Below are 19,248 nucleotides of genomic sequence, written 5' to 3'. Positions count from 1 at the left end.
TAATATATATATATATTTTTTTTTTGGAAAGTGATTAAAAATATTTTTGAGTGCTTCAAACGTGCTTACTGTTTGTTGAAAAATCTGGCTACACACCATGTCTTGGTGCAAGCTGGACTTTGTCTATTTCATTTTGTTTTACAAGTTTTGTTTGTGGAGAAGAGTTGAGTATATTTACTGGTGTGCAATTTCCTATAAATTTGTACTTATAAATAAAAGGATAAGAAAAAATCTACAATTGAGAAGCTAAATAATAAAAAATTAGTGATAAATTTGAAATTTTAATCACAATTATCACATTCTATGTTTCATTAGTAACTTAAGTAATTTATATTTGTTTGGTTTTATTTACAGTATATATTTTTATCTTCATTATATATGCGTAAGAGCTTAGTTATGTATCAGTCTCACTTTTTACTATTTTAGTTTTGCCCAAACTTATTTTTACAAATAAATTTAGATTTCGGATCAAATATTTTTTTAAAAAACTTTTTTTCTATGAAATTAAAATAGGGAGATTATGTATTTCACGCTTGTTTCTAAACATATTCTTGTTATGAAATGTACAGTGTGTAGTACCTCTTACTGTGTATTCCTTTAAACTGTTGGTCAACTTATAAGGGAAATGTGTCGTTACTCTTATATCATGTTATTATATATTACCTATCAAAAATAGATATATATTTTTTTAACATGATTTAAAATTTTTAGACCTGTATCTAGTTTTTTCAGGAATTTAAGTCAAATAAATTTTACGAATAATAGAATGAATTATTAGTTTAAAAAACAAAAACATACTTTTTAGTGATACATGCCAGCTGTTTAGTATAATTAATTTCTTAAAATATCACTATGCCACAACATATTAAATTAAGAAATTAGCATTGAGTTCATTTAAACAATTTTATTTTGTTACATCAACCGAATAGAAGAAAACTAATTAATTTTAACAAATGAAGTAGTTAATGATTTGGGATGAAATTTTTACCCCTTCTTTCCACTGGCACATCTATTTTCTTAAAATCACAAAAATAATCTGTTTAAGTAACAAAATAACTATAAAATAAAAAGAGAACAGAAGAATGATTTGAATTTTTTTGAGAATAGATACGCCTTTAACAGCTATACTCTGTGATAAGCTCTTGAAAGAAAGGGTTTACGTTAGCTTAAAGTACTAGTTCTCTGATTTTGTAAAATTCTAATAGCAAACATAAAAGCATGGTTAACATATGAAGGGTTCAGGAGAGCATTCAGTTATGCTCCTTGTCTTAAAAGTAGAGTTGCATCTTGTTTCTATAAAATTTTTGAGTAAGGATAATTTCATAGCTTTTTTTTAATATGCGAGAGGACAATTTTTAAAAAAATATTTTATCCTTTGATATTGAATGAATCTTAAATATTGTGTACATCTTGCCTGTTGTCTCTGTTGAAGTTCTATTTGTACAATTATTTAATTAGAAAATTGTTTCTCCCTCCTTTATCTTTAAGCACTTAAATTGTTTCGAAGCTCTTTTTTTCCAATAAAATTTTTTATACTTTTAGTATTCTGTTTGTCAAATATTGAAGCTAAGTTTAACTTGTTTCAGAAAAATTATATAAATTTAAATATTTTAACAAAATGCAACCTTAATCTCAATGTGTGAAATTTATATATAGTAAATCCAGATTATCTGCTTTGAGGATCATCCACACTTCACCTTTTTTTGAAATGATAAACAATATAGCATTTAGAATGAAAATAAATTCACAGCTAAAACTATTTAAAGACTTTTGCTTACAACATTCTAGCAAACGTTCATGTTCGTAGCCCAGGTGATCACAATTAATCAAATGGGTGTACATTTAAACATTGCAGCTTCAAGTGCCATACATAAGTAAACGTGAACATTGAGAAGGTGATAAAGGTGAGGCATTCATAAAGAGCAAGGTAAACGTGAGTCATGATTTGCTTGAATAATTTAACTCTTCATAAAACTAATGCATGTTTTTTGAACAATGTTTTGTGTGTTTTTTTCAATAGTGTATGAACTTCTGAATTAAAAGCCTGCTTGTGCCTGTTTTATTTTAGTCTCCTGCCTTTCCAACATCAAGGAACAAAAAGTTGTCAGGCTTTTTCATACTGAAATTTAAAAAAAAAAAAAAAATGTGAAAAAAAAACTGCTTAAAAAAATGTTTTTTTTTAAGCGTATTGCAAATTATCCACAAATTTGTTTATCCCAACGTTGTGGGCCACCCAATTCAGCATATAATTAGGAGTTTCCTTTATATGTATGGTCTCCCTAAGCGTTTTCAGAAGGGCCTGCCATTTTAATAATAATAAATGAGTAGTAAATAGAGTTCTTGAGAAGCAGTATAGAGCCAAAGTAGCAAAACGGGTACAAAAATGCAAACTCAAGATAAAAGATGGAAGAACAAAAGAGGGACATGAGTTGAATAATAACATTATATTAAATTTTAAAACACCAAAAAGTACACCCTATCCAAGACCTCAGTTATTAGAAAAAGCAATTTGCAAATCGTTTAAAAGTCTTCTGTTTTTTAAAGAAAGAAAATTGCTGTAATATCTGTTAGCAACAAGAGTTAGGCTTGAACTTTCAAAGCACATTGATAATGATATAAAACGCTCATCACTAAGTATTTCAGAGAAACTTAAATCACTAATAAAGGAATTTTTCTTTGGAAGTGACATTGGGTACTATGCTTGGGTTGAAGAGATCTTTGTCTGGATTACTGAGAGAAAAAAAATTGACGATAAAAAGCGTAAGAGCTAGTTTATGACGATGCATGGTGATAAAAAAGTATTTATGTGAATTAAGTGGGAAAAAAATCTTTATTCTAATAGTTGGAAGGGTGCGCTATTTACTAAAATCGATCATTGTTTGTTATAGATTTCTAACTATCTTCTATTGTAGTTGAAGACTGTAAAGATGCTAATTGTCTCTTAGTAAAAAAAAATATGATGGCAAATGTGCAGGAGAATTTTTTGAAATTACTTTTGAAAAGTGGGCTAAATTTGCATAATACATAATGGTTAAAAGAATCCATACTGATGAATTCCAAAAAGGCATACAAATACGCATACAGAAGAATCACCCTAGAGTAGAAGGTACCAAAGTTTCCTTTAAAGGTATTTGTATCTATATTTTCATTTTTGTTTTAAACAGTGGAAGTAGAACTGGTGTTATTCATCATCATGATGTGAGAGTTTCTGAACATCATGTTGGAACTCTGATAAACCATACACAAGAAATATGTGGACTTAAGTGGTCTTTAGATGGAAGATATCTTGCTTCTGGAGGAAATGATAATTTAGTTAACATTTGGTCTGCTGATGCTGGAGTTGGGCAAACAGATGCGCAGCCATTACATACATTTAATGAACATCAAGCTGCAGTAAAAGTAAGTTTGGCAATGTTGGAAATTTTTTTTTGTAAATCTTACGAAGGTTCTAGACTGAAAAATCACATTCTAAGACTCATTAAGACCAATTAATTTGTAAAAAGATAATAAAACCTTGAGAAATATCCCCAGGTATCCAGATTTTAATCATGGTTTATATTGCTTTTAATTATCAAATCAAACCTTAACATTATCAAATCAAACCTTTTAAGATAGGTAGTTATGTTTATTATTTACAATTAATCTGGTAGATATGTTTGCCTATTATCTAATTATAGCCTAATTAGCTGTAATGACTTTTAATTTTTAATGTGTGTGTTTCAAGCAATGAAATTGCCAATCAAAATATAGTTATTTTTATTCTCACAATGCCTTGAGTTTTCTTTTATTTACATTCCTTTAACACAGAATTGAAATACTTTTTAGGCTTTAGCATGGTGCCCTTGGCAACCAAATATCCTAGCTTCAGGAGGTGGAACAGCTGACCGTCATATCAGATTCTGGAATTGTAATCTAGGCACCTCTTTAAACAGTATTGATGCTAAGTCTCAGGTAATTCATTCTAAATTATTTATTAGATTAATAATACAGTCGAACCCCGCTGTAGTGAACCTGGGATATAGTGAACACTCGGATGTAGTGAACTTTTTTAGCGGTCCCGTCCGTATTCCTATTTAAATAATGTTATTTTTAACGCTTATAGTGAACAGCTTAGAACTTAGAAACTCGGTTATAGTGGACTCAAATTTCATCTCTTTAAATATCTTTTTCAGTCCTCCATCTTTAAACTTGTAGGTGTTGGGACTGAAAATGAATGCATTCCTATAAAATGTGTCATATTACTCTCTTTTATGCTTATCACTTTTAACTATACTGTAATAAATGTCAAACAGATAATTTATCTTATACTCCCCCCTCCCTGAGAAGCCTCGCTTTCTCTCTTTTCCCCAAGCTTGCTCTACAACTAGTTAACTTGGCCACCTGCTGAATTTTTGGAATTTTTTTATCTGTTCAAACCATATTCTTTACAAATCACCCCTTGACAATCAAAAAGGGGAACAATTTAACTCATTCTACAGCTGCTCTCTTCATATTCTTTCATTATCTATTTGAGACAAGATTTTTATTTCAAAAGCAGTGAAAATGGCAAATTCTCTAAAGAGAAAAGCGTTTTCGATAGACGACAAAGTTAAAATTGTAAAGCGTATTGATGATGGAACCAATCAATCGACACTGTGTAAGGAATTTTCCTTGTCAAAATCTACAGTTTCAAACATTTAGAAAAATCGAAGTGCAATTCTTGCGGCATACGACAAAATCATGGTTTCATCGAAAAAACTGCGTGGAGCTGAAAGAGAAAACGTAGAAGATGCTTTGTTAAGATGGTTCGAAATCTTGTTCAGAATGTAAAACTCTTGCATTCTTTGCACATTGTAGATAAGAAAATTGATGAACTCAATTTAAAATCAAATTGTGTTCAGTCAAAAATCACAATTTTTTTTCATAAAAAGTGAAAATAAAACTAATATTTAGCGACGTAATTACTTTTTCCAGCAATTTTTGCTTTATTATCTGTTAATTAGTTAATAATTTTTTAAATAACTTATGCAAAATTGCAAAGCCGATTTTCAATCATTCAACTGTCTTATGCAAAAAATATTCTTCAAAAAATTTGGATATAGTGAACCATCGGTTATAGTGGACACATTACTGAGTCCGCAGACGGTTCACTATAGCGGGGTTCGACTGTATAATAATTTCATTTATTATATTCTTATTGGTTACTTTTTTCTGAATATTCTTATTTCCTTTTTAAAATATATCTCCTAGACTAAGAGTTCCCCAAACTATTCAAACTTGCAGCACCCTTATGAGATTTAAAATTGTCTTATGGTACTCCATGTTTCCCTTTAGGCGGGAAAATAGAGTAAGTGGATTGAATTGAAGTGTATTGTTTTTAAAAATGATGAATAAGTTTTTAAATAAATTCTAATTTATTCATCTCAAAAATATTAAATTTGAAAACAGTTGAGCGGACATTCCACTCTTTCATCTATGCTAGAGCCCGTAGGCAGCTACGATAATGGGAGTATAAGTGGTGAGCGTCGGAGAAATTCAGAAGCAATAGCAGACTTCAGTTGATACCGTTGTCCTACTTCTATCTATGTTAGAAGTAAAAGAGACTAGCTTCGAAACTCCCTTTTATATACTCAGCAAAGAACGTTTTAGAAGCTTAGGCTAGTGTCGATCTATGATTGGCTGGGGGTTGAATTACCTGGCATCTGGCTTCACCTTTATGTCACTCGCCAGTCCAACTAGTAACCTGAATTATATAAGCATTGTTAAAGTAGGTTATTATAGTTTTTACATGGGTTTATCCAATTAAATATTGTATCGAATTGAATAAACATTGTTAATTTACAGGATTGCCATTCCACAGGGAAAACCTGAAAAATACAGGGATTTTAAAAATCACCGAAATTAACAGGGAAAATGCAGGGAATTTTGTTTTTTAGTTTCGACTTTTTAAAAACTGGGACCATTCAGAGGGCAATCTATGGAATATTTAAGGAAGGTATTTCAGGTATACTAAACTATTTAATTTACTATAGCATTATTAAAGTATGTTCAGCCGTTCCTTTTTTGCTCTAAGTTTTTCCAGCATTTAAAACTAGTATAGTTAGCCCAATGTAGTTCATGCAGTAATTCTTTCCTCTTAATACATTGTGTATAATACGTACAGGGAGAACACAGTGAATTTTTTTCCGGACTTGAGTGGCAACCCTGAGGGATGGGATTTAAATAAAAATATATATATTGCTATAGGGGATAGGATTTAAATAAATATATGCTAATTGCCAACACTCCATTTCTCTGCATATTAGATGCATATAATAACTACAGGTAACTAATTTCATGTGTGTAAGACAAAGAAACTTGAATTATTGTAAGTAAATGAGTAGAATATAAATACAGTTCATACAATTTATGGTGGTGTTAATATGAGAAAATAATGTAAATTAGGTGTAATACAGCCTTTTTTTTCTCAGAAAAGGGCAAAAATCATTCCTTTTGGGGGGTCGCAATGAATTTAATACCTGTTTAATTGATTAAAATATAATTATTCCTAAATGTAATTAGAAATATCCTTTAGTTTTAAAAGACCAATTGATATGTTGTGTATGTTTGATTAATTTAAGCATTTTAAGTTTTGCACTCTTTGTTTTTTATAAATTTAAATTATAACAGGTATTCTGCTTTCTTTCTGAGAAATTACTGTACATAAATTGATATTTTTAAAGAAACCCTTGAACTACAATTTTTTAAAAATGTTTTGTTTAAAGAAAATTTCTTTTTTTAAAAATAAAAATATCAAAAGATTTAAATCTTTTGACACCTTGATTTCTACTGTAAGTTCTATGTTTCAGAATTTTAAAGCTTACGAAATTAATTTGAAAACAGTTTTATAACTTAGTATGCTTTTTAATTTGATGCAATGCAATGTGTCTTAACTGTGCTAGTAAAAAGAGGATTAATCAATAATCTTTCCCGTTAATTGCTCAACTACGATTGGTTTGTGTAGACCATAGGTTCCCAAAGTGGTCCAGGTGGACCCCCAGGGGTCCATAGGAGACCACACGGGGGTCCACGAAAAATTTTCTGGTTTTCATAATAAAGAACAAAAAGTTTGGCTTGAATTTACCTATCAACGTAGGCAGGTAGCATCATTCACTAGGTAGGTACTCAAAAATATTTGAGACTCAGTTCAAACACAGAATTGAATAGAACAATAGATAATAGTACACCACATGTCGAGACTTGCAAAGTGCCGCCCGTGCGCCCGCTTGCATTTAAATACCCTGCATGATGACTTCAGAAATTGATTTGAAGATATTCTGACGATGGAAATACCACCATGGATCATAACCCCATTTGATGAAACGGAAGAGGCGAATGTGGTATTACAAGAGGAGCTACTTGAGCTCAGCACCAACTGAAGGTGAAATTTAAAAAAGGCTATCAAACATTTTGGCTGCAGGCAGAAATCCCCGAAAAATATCCTGGGCTGTGGGAAATTGTGAGAAAATTTTTGATAGCGTTTCCCTCGTCATATCTTGTCGAAAGAAGTTTTAATGCCGTTACCAACCTGTTAACAAAAAAAAAAGGAGTAGATTGAACGTCACAGAACGGGGAGATTTGAGATTACTTCTTACAAAACTGAAGCCAAATATTGATAATTTGCTGTCAATTCATCAAGTACATCCGTCTCATTAAAAGTATGACTATTTTTTATTGTTGATTTACATTTCAGAGTTCATTGTTGATTGTTTGTAATAATAAATGTTTATAATTTTGTATAACCACAAGTATTATTTTAATAAATAGGACACAAGAAAATGTGCTACTTTCTTTTTTCTTAACACCCCCAATTTAGGGTGATTAGTTTTGGGAATACAGTAGATTTAGCAGCAGGGGGTCTACCGAAACTTTGAAAGTGGTCCACGAGAAAACAAAGTTTGGGAACCTCTGGTGTAGACTATAGTTGGTTGTGTAGAATGCCATGGTGCCTCAAGGGATAGATTGTTCACCTTCCAGTGAGGAGACCTCTGCTCGAATCCCAGTGATGGCTGGTGAATACGAATCCCGCACCCAGCTCGCACCAACCACAGTTCACAGTAGGTTAAGAGTCCCCTTAATGTCAGGCTAACTGTGGAAGGTTTTCCTCTCCATTGTAACACATATGCAGGTTAATTCCTTCAAAAAGTCCTCCATGAAGGCAAATTTCTTCCAATACTTGATCCAGGTGGTTTCTTTTCTTCTGGATTGGGTTCAAGATTACAAGACTACGGAGTTGAACACTAGTAGTCATATACCCAAAAAATTGAATCAGCTGTTCAATGACAGTTATAAAATAAAATGTAAGCTTGTGTCTTGATTACAGAAAGCTATTTAAACATTAATAATACATTTGAAGACAAGAACAACTTTTGACACCCTCTTCTCACTCTGCGACTCCCTATTCGAGACACCCTGTATTGGATAACTGTTTCTGATGATTTCTATGACAGCACACATTCCATTTTCAATTAAAAAATATTTCTGTAGTATAATTTTTAATCTTATAAGTTATATTTTCAATATGATACAGTTTTTAAATAAATACTGTAGTTATGCTTAAAGTTTTGAAATTTTTGATTAAAAAAAGCTATGTTTATTATTTTAAAAATTTGATTTCTCAAAGCTTTAAAAAAAAAAAAAAAACTGCATTTCTGTGTCTATGCAATGAAACAAGTAATTATTAGATAATCACTAAAAGTTAGCTTGTATGTTAGATAACATAGACGCCCGGTGGCTGAGTGGTAGCGCTTCGCTCTCCTGTGCCACACGTCCTGGGTTCGATCCTCGGGCCGGCAAGGTTGACTCAGCCTTTCATCCCTTCAGTTGGTCAATAAATGAGTACCAAGCATGCTTGGGAACTAAACACTGGGGGTTTTGCGTTCAGCTGACCAACTAACCAGAACATCTGCTCTTGCACCCAGAGCCCAAGGTCAAGAAAACTGAGATGGGCACTGTAGGCCTTGGCCCTCAATGGGCTGTTGCGCCACTGAGTTTTTTTAGTTAGATAACATATCTTTTGACAGGGTGCGTAATGTTTTGAAAAAGTGCTTAAAAATGCTTATTTTCGATTTTAGTTCTTTAAAAGCCCTTAAAGGTGCTTTTTTTCATTGGATGTTTTTAAAAATTGCTTAACTTTTTTTTTTCTAAAATGAGATATATTTTCATTACCATGTCTAATTTTAGCCATGAATTATGCAAAAAGCGTAGTTTTCACGTTCTATTTTACATTTTTACAATTAATTCAACCACAGTCCATTTTGGCGTACTGTCGGTCTATAGAGTATAAAAGCGCTAATCATTTTACGCGCTTGATGAGATACTTGCGGGTTCACCTGTGCGTACTGAGCTCAGGGTTCCCACGGTCCTTGAGAGTCCTTGAATTTTTTGGTGCTAAATTTAGGTCCTTGAAAGTGCTTGAAAAACGTCTTAGGTCCTTGAAAAACTTGATAGGTCCTTGAATTTGTCCAATACTGCCGACGGCCCTTTTTATAAAACACCCGTGGATCTTTCTCGTTCTTTCTGTTTTGTTCCCGAGCTCTCTCACGTGGTTTTTAACGCCACCGTTTCTAACCGGGCCTAGCGTCTTGGTGTCTGCCAAGCGCGCAGAGCACAGCAGACAATCAATGCGTTCGGGGCGAGACTCCACTTCATCTTCTGTCGCATATGCTTAGATCTTTTTTCTTATCGAAACTGGAATACTCTCGAATTTCGTAACAATATGTACTTTGTAGTTTTCAATAAATTTGCAGTTTTACCATCCGCACTTGTCCTTACGTTTGCGTCATTTCAAAACTTTATTGTAAAGCGTATTCGCAAAGGCACGGCTTCGTATTTGTGTTATGTAGTTTAAACTAGTTTTGCCTGGGAAGTGCTATTTTAATCCCCAATGGATGGATAATCAAGCTTATAAAGAATGGATTTTATCGATGCCCGAAAAGAAGTTCAGAGCCAAGTGCCGATTATGCATGAAGGAGATCGATATCGCGAAAATGGAAGAATCTGCTCTGAAATCACACATGAAAGAAAGGTAAAACAAAAGAGCAGTCTCATGACTTGAGTTCTCTTTTTCCAAAGACATCAACGTCTAATTCATCTGGTGTAAATACTCCTTCAACATCGTGTGCCCCATGTAAAACAGAAACTTTAGTGGCCGAGGTAACATTGTCTTCTTATCTGGTCAAAAGGAATGTGCTTGATGCTGAAATTCTCTGGAGTCTGAAGTGCATCACTAGTAATTATTCATGTAACTCCTGTGAAGGGATTAGTAAATTGTTCTCCAAAATGTTTGCTGATAGCTGTATAGCGAGACAATTTTTTTGTAGTGCCACAAAGTGAGCCTATTTGGGCTCCTTTGGATTGGCACTATACTTCAAAGGGATTCTTATAAATGAGCTGAAGAATGTTGATTGCTATACTGTACTCTTTGATGAGACGTTAAATCAGTCTCTACAATCTAAGCAGATGGACATTATGGTAAGGAATTGATAATAAAGTTTGCACTAAGTATCTTACCTCCCAATTTATGGGTCATGGAACTGCAGAAAATATTTTGTCCTCTTTTTACAAATGCATGGATGATGGTTAAAAGCTCTCTAAAATACTTCAATTATCCATGGATGGACCCTATGTCAATTGGAAATTCTATTAGAAGCTTCAGTGTGAATTAAAAGAGAAATATTCCCACCAGGTCATATTCATTGGCAGTTGTGGATTACACATAACGAATAATACTTTTAAACATGGTGAAAATGGGATATGTTCCTTCTAATTTTTATTTTCAGAAAGAATTGTTGCTGCATAACATTTAGAGAAGGTTGTGTAAATTATGGATGAATAATTTCAGAAACGATGTTTAATAGAGGAGAGGAGGGGGTTATGGAATAGTCATGGAATATGGAATACCTAAGATTTAGCTCTGTCTTTCATGCAGCCTTCACATGGAAATACACAGGATTAAAGGATTTCACCATTAACACCTCATTACCATTAGTTATAGATTGTGCTGAAAATGATTTTGTGAATTAATATGTAAAACCAGTAGGGTTGTTTTTAAAAAAATATAAATTTTAGTCCATAATACATATACTCTCTTCTCTCTATATAGGCAAAGCATTTAGGTATTATATTTGAAATTAATTATTGCCACAACAAGCATTGTTGCTTCTAGTAAAATAGAAGAGAATAATTTTTAAAATTGGTCTTATATTAAGGTCCTTGAAAATTTTGTTGAGGTCCTTGAAAAGTCCTGGAAAGTCCTTGAATTTCAATCTCATCATAGATTGGGAACCCTGTGAGCTGGATTCAGTGGAAATGATTCATGCATTCTTATGTGCAACTCTGTTTCATTTCGCAAGGGATCCTCAATTTCAGGCTTCCTTTTCCGCCCTCTGAAATCTAAATAAATCTCTCGAAACATTGCCATATTTTTTTCCTTAATAGCAAATTAAAATTTTATTTCTCTTGTTAATTTGATCGTTGATGCAGCGCCATCTTCTCTGGTAAGCTAATTTCCTCTCTCAGTACTATATTTATAGATCAGTGCGATAATCTTTGAATTTGACTTTGGAACCATTCACTAATTAAGTGTTTTCATGTGGTCCCCAGAACAGTCAAGAATAACAAAGCTTTATCACCTCAAAATTTCCATCTTTTTATTCATTTAAAGATAAGAACTAATTAATATTTTTAAACGTAAGATTTTTAACTGAGGAGCTGTCTACTAATAGCATTTTTTTGAAAGCTTCTGTACTTTATTACTTTTGTTTACTTATTTCTTTTATTGTATTACTTTTAAAATTTTCAGAGCTCTTAATTTGTTTTATGAAAAAACTTAATATTTAGAGGCAAGATTTTAAAAAAAGTATGAAGTGACAGGCTTTCAATATTTTAAATGCAACAAGAAATCTTATGTTCAGATTTGTCATTCCAAAAAACTTTAATCTTTAATGATTTGATTTAAAAACAATTGAAACAAAAAAAAATTAAGTATCTCAGATTTGTTAAATATGAGTAACAGGGAATCATGCAATATTTTTTTCTGGCATTTAATACTCATTGTATTTACATTTCAAAATTATTTAAATTTTTTTTAATCATTTCATTAAAGAAATATTGAACCAAGTAACAAATTTTGATAAAAATAAATTAGGAGCCATTTACTAATTTACATTTGTTATATGAATTTATCAAAGTTTTCGTAATTCTTTATGTATCTTTATGAATTCGGTATGCTCAATAATATTAATCTTAATGTTTTATTGAATATGCTTTTATAAATTACCTTTTTTTAAATATAAAGAAAACACTCATTAAACTTTTTAAATTTTTGTTAAATTAGTTAGAATTTTAAATTAACTTTTTTTGATGTGTAATTAATTATTAATTTTAAAAAAATAGATTGAGCCACACAATACTGGCTGTATTTAAAATTGTGTGTAAATTGTTTTTGTGGTGACTAATATAATTAATAGGGCTGATTGTGTTCTGGAAAAATCCGGATTTTTCGCTAACCGTGATCCGGAAGTTTCCGGAGATCGAAGGTTCAGACGTTTCAATAAATCATTGATCACAAAAGTTTCCGGAAATCAAATTTTCGAAGGTGGAATTTAAAAACCCAGATTATTTTATTTGTTTGTAAGGGAGAGCCAGATATTGTATAAGCTTATATTCAAAATTAATACTTAATTTTTTATCAGTAAATAATTATTGTAATCATAAACTCAAGAGAGAAAGACATATTTGTAAATTTCAATTACTTCTCCAGGCAGGGCCGGATTAACCTATAGGCACGTGTCTAGGGCCTACGAAATTCAGGGGCCTACGAAAAACTTGGGAGAAAAAAATTTTAAAAAAAAATCAAACGTAGTGGAATCAGAAAAACAGTTTTGTTTTTCTGATTCCACTGCGTTTGATTTTTTTTTCTCTTCGCGATAAATTTCGCACTCAATAAATTCTTTTTATTCATAAATTTTATCATTAGGTTTTTTTTTAAAAAAAAATTCCGTTGATCTTGCCTTGTTCCGGGTTTTAATATTTATGCTAGTGCCTTTTTTAACTATCGTTTCGGTTCGATAATTTTCAAGTGTTTTGATTTAGATTAATAAGTTTTCCTTTTATTTTATTGTCCCCCCCCCCGTTTAATTAGGTATGAAATATATTGCGTTATTTAACCATTGGTTTTGTTTATATAAGTTAATTTAGGAATTGTAATTATTTTTAAAAAATAAATATGAGAATTTTGTATTTTTTAAACTTGTTTTTCTTGTCTAAACTTGTAAATTTTTTATTCTTTTGAATGTTATATTTCTACCATTTTTTTTTTCTCTTTAAAGTTAGGAGTACCTTTCTTTTTTCTCTTACTTTATGCATTACACTTGTCGGTATTGCAGATAAAGTTCGGTAAACAAATTCGTAAATTAAAATCCATATTAATAAAAGTGTAAAAAAAAAAATATGCAAGAAAATTTCAGCATATATTTCGAAAAGAGGGGAGGAGTGGGGGAAGGAGGGGAGGGCCCAAAAACGGCTATGCCTAGGGCCTACGAAAGGTATAATCCAGCTCTGTGCCTAGGGCCTACGAAAGGTATAATCCGGCTCTGTCTCCAGGGCATCATTGGTATGTGTAAATGGTATAGGTATGTGCAAAATTTTAAATATGTTCTAAGTAAACTAAGAAATATTGAGAAAAAAGAAAAAACCTTGTTTAGATTTTTTCGATTTAAACTTTGTTTTTTTTTTTAACTCGAGATATTTTCCGGAATTTTGACTTGGGCTCACAATCACCCCTGAATTAAGAAAAGAATTTGTCAGAAATTGGTTATTTTATCATGATCACGTTAAGTCTGAAAATTATTTGAAACACAGTGTTTTGCAATTTCAGTTGTTTTATATTAAAGGAATAGTGAGGTTTACGAGAAATATTTTATAATTAGAAATTCTTCCGTTTTAAATGTTTTACTTTAATAAGTTTCTTTGCCCATGATTTAAATATGAAAAATCAATTTGTAATTACTTTTTAGTAACTTTTTGTTGAAATTCTGTTCTAGTATTTGTCTATTGGTACTAACATTTATTTTATGTATATAAGTTCTTTTTTAAGATAAATATTATTTTGCAATAAATTACAAATGATAAATAATTTAACTGCAACTTTTATTCATTTTTAGGTTTGTGCTATTTTATGGTCTAAAGAATATAAAGAGTTAATATCAGGACATGGATTTGCAAATAATGAATTAATAATATGGAAATACCCATCAATGGCAAAAGTAGCTGAACTGATTGGTAACTATATTTTTCTCTTTATAACTGCATTTTGTAGTACATAAAATCTTGTTATAACCCATGTCAAAGAGATCGTGGGTTCGATCCCCGTTGGCTGAAGTATATGGTGTCTGATGCACGTTAACTTTACCGGGTCATAAAGTCCTCCATGTTCCTATAACACATCAAAACCTCTGGGGGTACTTCCTTTCTTTTTGGTTGGGATCAAAATTACAAGGATATGGAGTTTAACATTGCTAGTCATAATCCCAGAATTGGGTAGGCTGTTCTACGACTGTTATAAAACTGAAAATATAACTTGTAAAGAGGTATGGTGGCTCAGGGGATAGAGCATTCGTCGCCAAATGAGGTGACCCAGAATAGAATCCCAGCCATGACTGGTCTATACCAATTTTGCCCCCGGCTTGCCGACCACAGTGCTGACTTAAAATATCATCATTAGTTGATGGATAATAGGTTAAGAGTCCCCGTGCCGTCAGACTAATCGTAGGCGGTTTTCATGGTTCCTTTTCCATGTAATGCAAGTGTGGATTAGTTCCATAAAAAAAGGCCACCACAACTCCCTATACTTGATCTTCGAATTCCCTTGTCTTCTGGATTAGGTTCAAAATTACAGGGCTATAGACTTGAACATTCGTAAATTCAAAATTTGGTCGGCTGTTCAACGACGGTTATAAAATAAAATATGACTTGCAATGGCAAGGTGGCTTCAGGGGATAGAGCATTTGCCTCCCAATGAAGTAACACTGGTTCGAACCCCAGCAATGGCTGGTCGATTTGAATTCTGCATGTGGCTCTAACTGGCCACAGTGCTAATGTAAAATAGCTTCAGTGGTAGATGGAATGTGTGTTGGATTACCCTTGCAGTCAGGCTTACTTTCAGAAGTTTTCCTCTCCATGTTACTGAAATGCGGATTAGTTCCATCGAAAAGTCCTTCTCCCAATCAGGGAACACAGTCCTATTTCTCTTATTATTTTGGCACCCCTCCTTTTTCTTATTTTCGTAAAAATCATGTCATTTCTGCTATTCCCCCTTTGAACATAATAACATCCTAGGAAACGGAAGTAAGTATGGTCACTGCACCTGATTTTCAATTTATTCCTTTCAATAGGGTGTGAGGATGGGGCAGAACGTTTTAGAACATGAATTCTTTTTAGAACGTCAGATTCTGTATCTGCTTGCCCATTCGTGTTCAACTGGAGCGGAGGGAAATAAAATCTTACATCATTAGAAGAATAAGATTGTGATACACGCGTTTCCTTCTCATTTCAATTAAGGTTTTAGCAAAATGTTGAAACCCAAGTTAAACTCTAGATAGTATTAATAATCCTATACCAGAATTACGGTGACATTGTCACTGAACGTTAGAGGTTTTGCAGAAAGAATTTTCCTTTGGGAAGTTAAAAAATAGAAATTTTCGAACGATTTTTATTTCATCCTAGAATTATATTCAAAAGATGCCTTAATTGTGGTCGGAAAGAAATGCTTGTGATTCTTTACTTCTCATTTGAGAATGAGAATAATGAAATGAGAATGAGAATAATGAAAAATAAAGAAGAAATGAGAGAATAATGAAATGAGAGAAATAAAGAAGAATGAAGTAAAAAATTGTGTTTTTTATTTTCTTGAGAAAAGATTTTTTTCCCCCATCGAGAGATATATTTAAATGTCTATCTCAAACATAGTACGATAAAGAAACTCGTAATTTTTCTATTTTCATTTGTTAATAATGAGAAATAAAGAATAAGTCAAAGATTTTGGTTTTCTTTTTTGTGGAAATTTTCGAAACATATTTTTCCTTCTGTAAAACTAGTTTCAAAAGATGCTTTTCTTGCTCATCAAAGGGGAAAAGAAATCTTCCTGATTTTTCTATTCTTATTTGAGAATAAGAAAAATTCAATAATGCTTCGGCTAAAATTTCAATTAGACAATACAAAAAAAAATTTGAAAATCTGAAATTGCGAAAGTTTAAAAGATAGTTTGCCCTAGAAATCTTGTTATTTTTCTTTTTTTTCCATTTTTATAAAGAACTCTATATTGTACATTTTAATAAAATTTGACTGTGAGTGAGTGATTTGTTACAAAATAATTAATTAATCCATGTGATAAATTTTCCTTCCTTTTTTTAATTTGGTTGGAATATTTTTACCGAATTGGGTTCAAAATTACAAGGCTACGGAATTGAATATTGATTGGCTGTTCAACGACGGTTATAAAATTTAAAAAATAACTTGTAGAAAAATTCTAAATTATGTAATGTTGAAGCTGTCGTACTTTTATATCTCAATACCAAACATTTCATTTGGTATTCAGAGTTTAATGGTGAGTTATTACATTGCATAGGGGAAGAAAAAAAAATTGATATCAGTTATTTTTTTGCAGGTCATAAATCTAGAATTTTGAATTTGGCTATGAGTCCTGATGGAAAAACTGTTGTTTCTGCTGGCGCAGATGAAACTCTGAGGCTTTGGAATTGCTTTGCTTCTGATCCAAAGAAGAAAAAATCTGGCCCTACATCCTCTTCAAACAAAAGTGAAATGATGAAATTTACTATTCGATAAGTTTCTTGTAACGTTGTATTATGTCATGTCTAGAACTGTGTGTAGTGTAAATTTGACTTTTATATTTGTACAACATTTTTGAATTTTAAAATTTATAATAAACTATAATGAATATTTAAAGTGCAGTTTGATTTTATGTAAATTACTAATCAACTTAAGTCAAAAGTTGGAAATTTTTCAGAACCAGAGGCTGTTTTGGAATGGAACAGCCTTTTGTTTTTATTAAATTACATCAAGGTAACTATTTTTTATTCAATATCTTGAACATAATGAAAAATGAGCAGATAAAATTACATCTACTCAATAAATTTAATTGAATCAATGAGGTCTTTATGAGTAATCGGAAATGTAAATTTCAAGAATGTTCTTGTGGGATGAACTGACACTGACCAAATTTTCACATTAAAAAAAAAAACCTAAAATATTTAGTAGGAGCTGCAATTTTTTAGCTGTGGTTGTGTTCAAGTGTACAGGGTATTTAGACCCCTTCCTAGACCTTGTAAAATCAATTAAAAAAAGGTAAATTAGTGGTTATAAATTATCATTCAATGACAAATGTGATTGTAAGTCAGAAATGGAAATGTAGCTTTTTTTTTTGTAATGTTTGAAATTTGATGAATTAGGCAAAAGTTAGACAAAGCTAGATAAGTGTATAAAAAAAAAAAAAAAAACGGTGACATCCTCTGCATTTTTTTTTTAACTAGATTAATACATTAATTGCAGACTGTCACCATGTTATTTGAAGATGGACATATGGCACAAGGCAAAACTTTGGTTTGGCAAAAACATTTCAAAAAGGAAAAGTTTTGAATTTTTATCGCTCGAAAATTTAATTTATATAAGCTGATCATCTGATAACAGCTGTTTATAAATAGGTTTTTATGATATAAAAAATATGCAAAACAAGGTTTTTATTTTTGTGAAATGGCATTAGATAAAATTGAGAACTTGCCAATTGTACATAATCGAATAGTACTAAAGCCGGGCATGTGATTTTTCCGCAAATCAATTTATATTTCAGCAAATTTACCCAGAGTTCCGCTAATCTAAAATTTAAATTTTGTAATTTCTGCAAAATCTCATTAATGAGACATTTATTCCTTGTTAACCAGGTCGCCCTTTTTTTTCCTTCCAGAGTTCCCATTCATGTTTGATAACAATTTTTTTTTATGCAGATTTGTAAGAGCAAAACACATTTTCGGTTATACTTTTGAGACTATTCACATTGGAAATATTCTGTAATACCAGCCTTCAGCTAGAATTACTGTTATTTTGTTACAAATTCTGATTCAATGTGTTATATTTACTCCCTTTTTTTTTTTATAAAGTTACAATTAGAATTAATATTATGAAATAGAATCAGATCCTGCAGTTTACTCAACTTTAAAAAATGCTCCATTTCATTGTAAATCCATATGGTGTCAATCTTTTTTTTCTTTTGACAGTTATTGCTATTGATTTTTTTATGGTTTCTAAAAGTCTTATATGAACACGAAATTTGAATCGTGCATTTGATTAGTGTTCTTTTTGATGCGACAAAACGTAACAAATATTTACTCTTAAAAATAAAATATTACATTTTAATGAAAACCTTGTTTTTCATAATTATTGCGAAATGATCAAATAATGGTTTTCTATAATGAAAGAATGAGATTGATAGAGCTTCAATGCCTGCTTGCTTAAACGAAATTTTTACTATTGTATCAAAATTTGCTTGTCCCCCCCCCCACACCAACATTTTGAAATGCTGGCCAATGATAAATTATTTTTTTAAAAAAATAACTGTATACAGAGGGCAAAAAATAAATAGTGAAGAAAAAATTAAGTAGAGATAGGAACACCAGATAATAATTAACATTACCCCATCTCATTATTTCTCAGAAAGAAAAAAAAAAACTTCGATATCAACAAAATATTCAAAATAATATGTTTGTAAATTAAACTGTATTAAAAATATTGACCTAAATCAATGACTTGTTTCATAAAAATCTAGGTGATTTAGCGTGCCAACCCTGTTACAATACACATAAAAGATAATCATTTATCTTTTGAAACACATTCTTCTCAATAGAATCAGTATTTGTTTATGGCTTTCTCTTAAGCAAGGATATAACCAATATTAGGTTGTACTATTCAATTTTAAAAATTTTTAAAAAGGCCTTGAACAAATATTTTACTTGTGTGTGTGCTTTTTTTTCTTCAACATAACATCAGACCATGGTAATAAATTCATATCTTGAATGAGCAAAATGAAAAAAAAAAAAAAACTTTTTAAATAACACTTGCTACATCTCTCACCTTCTGATTTGCCAATGACTTTGTATTCTCTATACTTTGTATGATGCTGCCAAGTAAACTTGGGTTGGGAGGTTTTTGATAATGGAC

At 31.3% G+C, this 19,248-nt stretch overlaps 1 protein-coding gene across 2 annotated transcripts in view; it reads left to right on the top strand.

Annotated features, from left to right (window-relative positions):
• Window positions 1-16,988, top strand: part of fzy (cell division cycle 20 protein fzy) — a 30,954-nt gene extending 13,966 nt beyond the window's left edge. For both annotated transcript variants that reach the window (XM_071183661.2, XM_071183662.2), the window contains exons 7-10: window positions 3,165-3,399; window positions 3,826-3,951; window positions 14,184-14,301; window positions 16,685-16,988. In XM_071183661.2, coding sequence (XP_071039762.1) covers window positions 3,165-3,399; window positions 3,826-3,951; window positions 14,184-14,301; window positions 16,685-16,863 — 658 coding nt within the window. In that variant the 3' untranslated portion in view covers window positions 16,864-16,988. The remainder of the gene's footprint in view (window positions 1-3,164; window positions 3,400-3,825; window positions 3,952-14,183; window positions 14,302-16,684) is intronic.
• Window positions 16,989-19,248: the final 2,260 nt, after the last annotated feature.

The sequence above is a fragment of the Parasteatoda tepidariorum genome, chromosome 7 (genome assembly GCF_982258835.1).
Source record: "Parasteatoda tepidariorum strain Cologne lab strain chromosome 7, Ptep-v5.0, whole genome shotgun sequence".
NCBI classification, from domain to species: domain Eukaryota; kingdom Metazoa; phylum Arthropoda; class Arachnida; order Araneae; family Theridiidae; genus Parasteatoda; species Parasteatoda tepidariorum.
This window is presented reverse-complemented; position numbering and strand designations above follow the sequence as displayed.